This window comes from Salmo salar, unplaced genomic scaffold (assembly GCF_905237065.1).
Source record: "Salmo salar unplaced genomic scaffold, Ssal_v3.1, whole genome shotgun sequence".
NCBI lineage: Eukaryota > Metazoa > Chordata > Actinopteri > Salmoniformes > Salmonidae > Salmo > Salmo salar.
This window is the reverse complement of record NW_025548099.1, coordinates 293369-305000: the sequence shown is the minus strand read 5'-3', so window position 1 is coordinate 305000 and position 11632 is coordinate 293369. Positions and strand designations below refer to the sequence as shown.

General features: G+C 41.3%; 1 protein-coding gene across 1 annotated transcript in view; it reads right to left on the bottom strand.

Annotated features, from left to right (window-relative positions):
* LOC123732650 (NLR family CARD domain-containing protein 3) overlaps positions 1-7661 on the bottom strand; it is a gene marked incomplete at its 5' end in the record, with an annotated part of 16818 nt that extends 9157 nt beyond the window's left edge. The window contains 3 exons of the mRNA XM_045711921.1: positions 4858-5017; positions 5250-7041; positions 7442-7661. Coding sequence (XP_045567877.1) covers positions 4858-5017; positions 5250-7041; positions 7442-7661 — 2172 coding nt within the window. The remainder of the gene's footprint in view (positions 1-4857; positions 5018-5249; positions 7042-7441) is intronic.
* Between the last annotated feature and the right edge of the window lie 3971 nt (positions 7662-11632).

The window sequence follows — 11632 nt, the reverse complement described above, 5'->3', positions numbered from 1 at the left end:
ATATCAGTGTCCTGAAACCTTCCATATCTATTCATAAATGAATGTATCATATTATAAATTACAAATGATCAACGTTTTGCCTGCAGATAGAAACATGTATAGTACAAATATTTGAGTAGACTGACCAGACCAGTTTAAAAGCAGTATCAGTCAAAAGACAGACAGTGAGGTATCAGATTTAGATTGTATTGAGTATACAGTCCACACCATATCTATTTTGACAGTGAAGATAACATTTTAAATGTGGCTCTAAAGTCCAACATTTTGGATTTCAGATCAAATGTTTCATATGAGGTGACAGTATATAATGTCACCTTTTATTTGAGGATATTTTAATACATTTCGGTTTCATCATTTAGAAAAATGAAAGCACTTTATGCATCTAGTCCCCCTATTTAAAGAAGTCATATGTTTTCATATGTTTTCTGACCAATTAACTTATAGTGTGTTAAATTAGTCAAAAGTTTAGTGTTTGGTCCCATATTCTTTGACTGCAATGACTACATCAAGCCTGTGACTGCCATGATTGAGAAAGATCACGAATAATAATGAGTGAGAGAGTTACAGAGGCTACAACAAAACATGCTAACCTCTCACCATTACCAATAACAGAGGATACAACAAAACATGCTAACCTCTCACCATTACCAATAACAGAGGCTACAACAAAACATGCTAACCTCTCACCATTACCAATAACAGAGGCTACAACAAAACATGCTAACCTCTCACCATTACCAATAACAGAGGCTACAACAAAACATGCTAACCTCTCACCATTACCAATAACAGAGGCTACAACAAAACATGCTAACCTCTCACCATTACCAATAACAGAGGATACAACAAAACATGCTAATCTCTCACCATTACCAATAACAGAGGCTACAACAAAACATGCTAACCTCTCACCATTACCAATAACAGAGGCTACAACAAAACATGCTAACCTCTCACCATTACCAATAACAGAGACTACAACAAAACATGCTAACCTCTCACCATTACCAATAACAGAGACTACAACAAAACATGCTAACCTCTCACCATTACCAATAACAGAGACTACAACAAAACATGCTAACCTCTCACCATTAGCAATAACAGAGGCTACAACAAAACATGCTAACCTCTCACCATTACCAATAACAGAGGCTACAACAAAACATGCTAACCTCTCACCATTACCAATAACAGAGGCTACAACAAAACATGCTAACCTCTCACCATTACCAATAACAGAGGCTACAACAAAACATGCTAACCCCTCACCATTACCAATAACAGAGGCTACAACAAAACATGCTCACCTCTCACCATTACCAATAACAGAGGCTACAACAAAACATGCTAACCTCTCACCATTACCAATAACAGAGGATACAACAAAACATGCTAACCTCTCACCATTACCAATAACAGAGGCTACAACAAAACATGCTAACCTCTCACCATTAGCAATAACAGAGGCTACAACAAAACATGCTAACCTCTCACCATTACCAATAACAGAGGCTACAACAAAACATGCTAACCTCTCACCATTACCAATAACAGAGGCTACAACAAAACATGCTCACCTCTCACCATTACCAATAACAGAGGCTACAACAAAACATGCTAACCTCTCACCATTACCAATAACAGAGGATACAACAAAACATGCTAACCTCTCACCATTACCAATAACAGAGGATACAACAAAACATGCTAACCTCTCTCCATTACCAATAACAGAGGATACAACAAAACATGCTAACCTCTCACCATTACCAATAACAAAGGCTACAACAAAACATGCTAACCTCTCACCATTACCAATAACAGAGGCTACAACAAAACATGCTAACCTCTCACCATTACCAATAACAAAGGCTACAACAGAACATGCTAACCTCCCACCATTACCAATAACAGAGACTACAACAAAACATGCTAACCTCTCATCATTACCAATTTATTTATTTATTTCACCTTTATTTAACCAGGTAGGCAAGTTGAGAACAAGTTCTCATTTACAATTACGACCTGGCCAAGATAAAGCAAAGCAGTTCGACACATATAACAACACAGAGTGACACATGGAGTTAAACAAATGTAACCCTCTCACCAGGCTTGAATATGACTCTCACAACATTAACATATGTAGAGTATCTCAGCAGCATGGGATGTTAGGTGAGAAGGACATCTCCAATAAGAATTCCTATTGTAAACTATCTAGGGTTATGACAATAGGGTATTAACTTCAGATGAAATGATTATAGGTTTCTGTTATTGAATCAGGATAAACCATCCCATGCATTAAATTAAAACAATTAATGACTCCACCAAGGCAACATACATAATGTTCAATATGTGTATTAAAACATTTTCAAACACAAATACATGTTCAGACACAACATCAAAAGAAAAAAAAAAAAATAATAAACCCCAATGAGTCGTGCACAACCCGTGTCCAAATTAAGCACCTCACATTGTGGTTACTCACGACTTGGTAGATATTCCCTCAGCGAAGTATGGCAGTTCCATGCAGGTTTCCTCACCAAGTCCAAGGCAGCACAGCGACCCATGCAGACAGTACTCCTTAGTAACCGATATCCCCATGGCAACACGAACTCGTTAAACTTCCCAAGCAATTATCTCCCGGTGTCACACGATGCTAGGCTAACCTCTAGCTGGCTAATACCTCCACGACGAGTCGGTAGATTCAGTCTTTACAAAAGTTTTAACGAAATTATAACAACTCTTTTATTAAATAAAACATGTATTTCCCTTCATGTCTTAGTAGCTATGGGTTTTGTTGTAGTTCTGTCATCTTCTTTTATAATTTTTCTTCACCAACCGTCCTGAGGTAAAACGTCCATCCTTTCATCAACGTCTTTTTCCCTCCCGTTAACCAGGTCAACTCCCATTGGCCACAACTTAACAAGCGACCTTATTGGTCAAAACTTAAACTTCAAAGTAAAACAAACTATTCACTTATACATTTAAATAAATATTTCTTCAAAAAGCATAATGCATTAACAACATTACAGTTTAGGAGCAATTCAATCATCTTCTAAATATAATACCAATTAATTATAACAAATGAACTCAATACTTGGTTCAAACAAGAGTATTACACAAACATACAGTCAATAATACAGTAGAAAAATAAGTCTATATACAATGTGAGCAAATGAAGTGAAATAAGGGAGGTAAAGGCAAAAAAAGGCCATGGTGGCAAAGTAAATACAATATAGCAAGTAAAACACTGGAATGGTAGATATGCAGTGTAAGAAAGTGCAAAGTAGAAATAATGGGGTGCAAAGGAGCTAAATAAATAATTACAGTAGGGGAAGAGGTAGTTGGGCTAAATTATAGATGGGCTATGTACAGGGGCAGTAATCAATGAGCTGCTCTGACAGCTGGTGCTTAAAGCTAGTGAGGGAGATAAGTGTTTCCAGTTTTAGAGATTTTTGTAGTTCGTTCCAGTCATTGGCAGCAGAGAACTGGAAGAAGAGGCGGCCGAAGGAGGAATTGGCTTTGGGGGTGACCAGGGAGATATACCTGCTGGAGTGCGTGCTACAGGTGGGTGCTGCTACGGTGACCAGTGAGCGGAGATAAGGGGGGACTTTACCTAGCAGGGTCTTGTAGATGACCTGGAGCCAGTGGGTTTAGCGACGAGTATGAAGCGAGGGCCAACCAACGAGAGCGTACAGGTCGCAGTGGTGGGTAGTATATGGGGCTTTGGTGACAAAACGGATGGCACTGTGATAGACTGCATCCAATTTATTGAGTAGGGTATTGGAGGCTATTTTGTAAATGACATCGCCGAAGTCGAGAATCGGTAGGATGGTCAGTTTTATAAGGGTATGTTTGACAGCATGAGTGAAGGATGCTATGTTGCGAAATAGGAAGCCAATTCTAGATTTAATTTTGGATTGGAGATGCTTATAGTGAGTCTGGAAGGAGAGTTTACAGTCTAACCAGACACCCAGGTATTTGTAGTTGTCCACATATTCTAAGTCAGAACCGTCCAGAGTAGTGATGCTGGACAGGCGGGCAGGTGCGGACAGCTATCGGTTGAAGAGCATTTAGTTTTACTTGCATTTAAGAGCAGTTGGAGGCCACGGAAGGAGAGTTGTATGGCATTGAAGCTCGTCTGGAGGTTAGTTAACACAGTGTCCAAAGAAGGGCCAGAAGTATACAGAATAACACCAATAACAGAGGGGGTCTGATCTTTGTGCCTCTGTAAATTTCTCATTCATCATCATTAACGATTCATTCATGATTATTCATAATCATGGTAGCATCTACATGAATGTAGAAGTGTTCAGAAACATCTTCTATTCTTACTGACAATACAAGTGAAGTGATTCCAAAATGACAGGACATTATTCACCATTCAGTTTCTATTAGGAAAAACATAATTCAAAACACAACCAAGTCAAACTGCAAATGCATTCAACAAGTTTGTAGAATCACAAGCTTGATGTTATCACTGCAGGCATGGAACATGGGACTAAATACTAAACTTATGACAACTTTAATACAACATAAGTGAATTTGTCCGAATATGTAAAACTTTTTCAAATGGGAGAACTAAATACATAAAGTGCTTTCCTTTCTTAACAGTAACACAGCTATGTATGAAAATACCCTCAAATAAAAGGTGACATTCTGTACTGTCTCCTAATATGAAACATTCGATCTCAAATCCAAAATGCTGGAGCATAGCACCACATTTAAAACTGTAGGCTTCACTGTCCAAACACATATGGTGTGGACTATGTGTGTCTGGTAAACACATGTGGATCTGGTGAACAGTAATCATTTGTTGACCAACTACAGGAATACTGACCTCAGAGTCTCCAGTTTACAGTGTGGATCCTCCAGTCCAGCAGAGAGCAGCTTCACTCCTGAATCCTTCAGGTCATTGTTACTCAGGTCCAGCTCTCTCAGGTGTGAGGGGTTTGACTTCAGAGCTGAGACCAGAGAAGCACAGCCTTTCTTTGTGACTCCACAGCCTGACAGCCTGCAACGAGATCATCATGACTTCACAAACACACTGTTAATTTAACACCAGTAGTGTAGAAGGACAGCGGTTGATGCATTTGGTTCATATTCCCAAACAACATATAGATTCATCTTCCATCAATGCATTTATTCAATATGTTTTTCAATATACATATTATAATACATATTTTTCACTAAACATAATATTTCTTCCTGATGAATACTTCTTATATGTCATTTTATTTACTCACAGAGCAGCTCTGGAGGCTTTGACCACTGGCAGCAGCCTCAGAAGACTTTCCTCTGATCTGGAGAATTTCTTCAGGTCAAACTCATCCAGCTCCTTTTCTGAAGTCAGCAACACAAAGACCAGAGCTGACCACTGTGCAGGTGACAGGTTGGGTTCTGAGACACTTCCTGATCTCAGGTAGCTTTGGATTTCCTCCACTAGAGAATGGTCATTCAGTTCATTCAGACAGTGGAACAGATTGATGCTCCTCTCTGGAGAGGGATTCTCCCTGATCTTCTTCTTGATGTAATTGACTGTTTTTTCATGGGTCTTTGAGCTGCTTCTTGTCTTTGTCAGTAGACCTCGTAAGTGCTTCTGATTGGACTCCAGTGAGAGGCCCAGAAGGAAGCGGAGGAACAGGTCGAGGTTTCCCATCTCACTTTGTAAGGCTTTATCCACAGCACTCTTGTAGACAGTAACTTCAGGCTTGTCTCTGTACAGCAGAGAAAATATACTGGAATTTGTTTGCTGTTTGTCCATGAGATTCTCATTGTTGTTGATGAATGAGAGGAACACATATACAGCAGCCAGAAACTCCTGAATGCTCAGATGAACGAAGCAGTACACTTTGTCCTGGTACAGCCCACATTCCTCTTTAAAGAGCTGTGTGCACAATCCTGAGTACACAGAGGCTTCATTGACATCAATGCCAGCCTCTTTCAGGTCTTCTTCATAGAAAATCAGATTGCCCTTCTCTAGCTGTTGAAAAGCCAGTTTTCCCAGTGACAGAATGCTCTCTTTATTCCAGTGTGGACCTGTCTCTTCTTTCCCAAGATACTTTTCATTCTTCTGTTTGGTATGAAACACCACAAGGTGTGTGTACATCTCAGTCAGAGTCTTGGGCATCTCTTCTGTCTTATGTTTCAGCATGTGTTCGAGGACTGTTGCAGAAATCCAACAGAAGACTGGAATGTGGCACATGATGTGGAGGCTCCTTGATGTCTTTATGTGTGAGATGATTCTGCTGGCCAGGTCCTCATCACTGAATCTCTTCCTGAAGTACTCCTCCTTCTGTTGGTCATTGAACCCTCGTACCTCTGTCACCTGGTCAACACACCCTGAAGGGATCTTATTGGCTGCTGCAGGTCGGGTAGTTATCCAGAGGAGAGCAGAGGGAAGCAGATTTCCCTCGATGAGATTTGTCAGCAGAACATCCACTGAGGTTGACTCTGTGACGTCACAACAGATCTTGTTCTTCTGGAAGTCCAGGGGCAGTCGGCACTCATCCAGACCATCAAAGATGAACAGAACTTTGTACTTGTCGTAGTTAGAGATTCTTGATTGTTTGGTTTCCATTGAGAAGTGATTAAGAAGTTCAATCAAAGTGTTTTTGTCCCCTTTCATCAAATTCAGCTCCCGGAAAGGGAATGAAAACACAAATTGAACATCCTGATTTGCTTTTCCTTCAGCCCAGTCCAGAATGAACTTCTGCACAGAGACTGTTTTTCCAATGCCAGCGACTCCCTTTGTCAGCACAGTTCTGATACGTTTGTCTTGTCCAGTTAAGGGTTTGAAGATGTCGTTACATTTGATTACAGTCTCTGGTCTTGCTTGTTGCCTGGTTGTTGTCTCAATCTGTCTCAGCTCATGTTCATTATTGACCTCTCCTCTTCCACCCTCTGTGATGTAGAGCTCTGTGTAGATCTTATTGAGAAGTGTTGGGTTTCCTTGTTTAGCGATCCCCTCAAATACACATTGAAACTTCTTCTTTAGATTAGATTTGAGTTCACGTTGGCAAATCACAGCAAGCTCATCTGTATGAAGAAATAACACAGAGGATATTAATATTACGTCTGTTTTAATGCCTACAGTATTGTAGGACTGTTATAACATTTTAAATTATAATAATTTATTCTCTTATCTGACTGTATAAATGTGTAAATGTTTTCATAATGCATTACAAACTGGTGTGACTGATTATATTATTATTGGTATTATTGATGGTATTATTAATGTTCTCTCTCTCTCTCTCTCTCTCTCTCTCTCTCTAAATTAATCAACACAACACATCCCTTCTGCTACTTGATGAGGTCACTAGGTGTTGTGTTAAGGCTGCTACAATATCATTGAGTTACACAGCTACTTTAGCTGTACTTTAGCCACAGCTTTTAAATGTTATAAAACAGCATTCAACATGAGGCAGACAGATCTTACATTTCTCCAGTGTGTCAGCAAGCTCCTTCTGGTTCATTTTCCTCAGGACGTGCAGTGTGATCTTCAGAGCCCCCTCTCTGGCACTGCTCTCCTGCTTCTCATCTTCAGCATGCACCACTTCCTCATCCTGCTTCTGACTCTCAAAGCCTTCTGGGAGTTCTAGACTAAGAATCCTCTTGAACATCTTCAGCTCGTTCTTCACAAATGTCATCATTTTCTCTTCAAGCAACTGAAATAAATCAAGTAAATAAGTTAAGCAAGAGAAGAAATGCTTTCTCATTAACACAATAATGAATAATTGACAGATAAACTTTACTTGAGGTAAACAAAAAGAAATGTAGATAACAGGACCACATACACTGAATATAGAGTCCAGGTCTGTTTGATGACTCTGGGAAGACTGACCACTGAGAATCTCTGACTCTGATCTCTCCTGTTGGTTTCTGTGGACAAAACATGAGATTACAGTACACACACACACACACACACACACACACACACACACACACACACACACACACACACACACACACACACACACACACACACACACACACACACACACACACACACACACACACACACACACACACACACACACACACACACACACAGAGACACACACACACGGAGGGGATATTGTGTTTGTTTAGTATTGTTTTAGGACTATGAAAATGGACTAAAGGATTAGCCTATGGATTATGAAAACAACAAAAAGAAATGTGAAAATGGGAGAGGAGAAATGACTAGAGACAGTGTTGTTTAACTCACTGACCATGACCCATGAGTTCTTCTTACCTTTGTTCAGTAGAAAAGTCTCCCTCTCTAAACTCTATAGGTTGACCCATAGACCAGTCACTCTTCATGGACACACAGCTGGGTACAGGGGAGGCTGGTCTCTCCTGCTTGATTGGTCTTCAACACAACAGAGACAAACATTACATCTCTCATCTACTGATGGGAAACAGAAGAAGAGTTTAATTCCAAAAGAGATTGGTGTGTTTTTTCACTATCTAATCATGACATGGGGTTGTTCAATGACAGACATGTATTTGTTTAAAATCTATCACTTAATGATTTCATGTTTCAGTACTACTCCAGTTGCTACATAATTCCAATAGATGGCAGCATAAGACCATGAATACATTTCAGAAGATTAGTTTAGTTTTCTCCCTGGATACACCACCACTCCCCCTCACAGGAAAACTCCTGTGTGGCTTCTTTCTGTCCCTTTCCACACTGCTAACACAAGAGGAAGGACTGAAAAAGCATTTAACAGATTACTGTGAAGTAATATAACGATGATTCATGTTTATTATTACCTGTTTTATGCTCATGTTTTGAAATTATACTTCATTCATTAATATAACGATTATCAATAAGTCTGAACATTAATTTAGTCACCTCTGGTTGAGAAAAATGTATTTTCCTGGTACATTCATTGTCAAATTCATCAACCAGCATCGAGCCACTCTGTCTTCTCTCTCTAGTAGTCAACTCAGCCCCGGTAAAAAGCTGGTGTCGTCACTCTGCCTTCTCTCTCAACTCAGCCCCAGTAAAAAGCTGGTGTCGTCGCTCTGTCTTCTCTCTCTAGTAGTCAACTCAGCCCCGGTAAAAAGCTGGTGTCGTCACTCTGCCTTCTCTCTCAACTCAGCCCCAGTAAAAAGCTGGTGTCGTCGCTCTGCCTTCTCTCTCTAGTAGTCAACTCAGCCCCGGTAAAAAGCTGGTGTCGTCACTCTACCTTCTCTCTCTAGTAGTCAACTCAGCCCCGGTAAAAAGCTGGTGTCGTCACTCTGCCTTCTCTCTCTAGTAGTCAACTCAGCCCCGGTAAAAAGCTGGTGTCTTCACTCTGCCTTCTCTCTCTAGTAGTCAACTCAGCCCCGGTAAAAAGCTGGTGTCATCACTCTGCCTTCTCTCTCTAGTAGTCAACTCAGCCCCGGTAAAAAGCTGGTGTCGTCGCTCTGCCTTCTCTCTCTAGTAGTCAACTCAGCCCCGGTAAAAAGCTGGTGTCGTCACTCTGCCTTCTCTCTCTAGTAGTCAACTCAGCCCCGGTAAAAAGCTGGTGTCGTCACTCTGCCTTCTCCAGGGGCATGTTGAGGGGAATTTACTAACCGGGAGGGTTGAATTATGTAATTTATTGGCCGGCTGGATGATGCACTCTTGTCTTTTCTATTCTGAGGTTGTTTACTCGCAATATCAGATATTAAGATTACTTTTTATAATAAATGTATACTGAGGTTCAATACCTGCTCTAGTCACTATTAATTTGCTCTCCTAAAAGCAACACAGCCCTAAAACGAGATATATAGCTAACTAAAGTTATGTTAATGAGTGACCATTTTAGAAAATCATGGGACATATAGTCTGTGGTTGCATGCTATTTTATGTCAATCATATTGCTGCTTGTAGCCTATTACTGATGCTTCGTGGTCTTATGCTGCCATCTATGGGAAATATTTAGCAATTAAAAGTTATTAATGCACATTCAGACGTTGGTGAGGCAGCTGAGAATAAACAAAATGGAATGTGTCCAGCCTACTTGAGGCGCCCGAAAAAATATTGAAAAGATTGGTCCTTGGATACAGAGGGGTTAAACACTAAAGTTACCGTCCATCTAGTGAAGAGAGGAGAACCGGACAGAGGTAGCCAGCATCCGTCAACGAGAGAGGGAGGATAGGATAACTAGGATGCTGCTGGTAGAGTAGCGAACTAGCTTACCTAGCTGTACCGACTAGCTAGGATAACTAGGATGCTGCTGGTAGAGTAGCTAGCTAGCTTACCTAGCTGTACCGACTAGCTAGGATAACTAGGATGCTGCTGGTAGAGTAGCTAGCTAGCTTACATAGCTGTACCGACTAGCTAGGATAACTAGGATGCTGCTGGTAGAGTAGCTAGCTAGCTTACCTAGCTGTACCGACTAGCTAGGATAACTAGGATGCTGCTGGTATAGTAGCTAGCTAGCTTACCTAGCAGTACTGACTAGCTAGGATAACTAGGATGCTGCTGGTATAGTAGCTAGCTAGCTTACCCAGCTGTTCCGACTAGCTAGGATAACTAGGATGCTGCTGGTAGAGTAGCGAACTAGCTTACCTAGCTGTTCCAACTAGCTAGGATAACTAGGATGCTGCTGGTAGAGTAGCTAGCTAGCTTACCTAGCTGTACCGACTAGCTAGGATAACTAGGATGCTGCTGGTAGAGTAGCTAGCTAGCTTACATAGCTGTACCGACTAGCTAGGATAACTAGGATGCTGCTGGTAGAGTAGCTAGCTAGCTTACCTAGCTGTACCGACTAGCTAGGATAACTAGGATGCTGCTGGTATAGTAGCTAGCTAGCTTACCTAGCAGTTCTGACTAGCTAGGATAACTAGGATGCTGCTGGTATAGTAGCTAGCTAGCTTACCCAGCTGTTCCGACTAGCTAGGATAACTAGGATGCTGCTGGTAGAGTAGCTAGCTAGCTTACCCAGCTGTACCGACTAGCTAGGATAACTAGGATGCTGCTGGTAGGGTAGCTAGCTAGCTAGCTTACCCAGCTGTACCGACTAGCTTGGATAACTAGGATGCTGCTGGTAGAGATGCTAGCTAGCTTACCTAGCTGTACCAACTAGCTTGGATAACTAGGATGCTGCTGGTAGAGTAGCTAGCTAGCTTACCCAGCTGTACCGACTAGCTAGGATAACTAGGATGCTGCTGGTAGAGTAGCTAGCTAGCTTACCTAGCTGTACCGACTAGCTAGGATAACTAGGATGCTGCTGGTATAGTAGCTAGCTAGCTTACCTAGCTGTACCGACAAGCTAGGATAACTAGGATGCTGCTGGTAGAGTAGCTAGCTAGCTTACCTAGCTGTACCGACTAGCTAGGATAACTAGGATGCTGCTGGTAGAGTAGCTAGCTAGCTTACCTAGCTGTAACGACTAGCTAGGATAAATAGGATGCTGCTGGTAGAGTAGCTAGCTAGCTTACCTAGCTGTAACGACTAGCTAGGATAACTAGGATGCTGCTGGTAGAGTAGCTAGTTAGCTTACCCAGCTGTTCTAACTAGCTAGGATAACTAGGATGCTGCTGGTAGAGTAGCTAGCTAGCTTACCCAGCTGTACCGACTAGCTAGGATAACTAGGATGCTGCTGGTAGAGTAGCTAGCTAGCTTACCCAGCTGTACCGACTAGCTAGGATAACTAGGATGCTGCTGGTA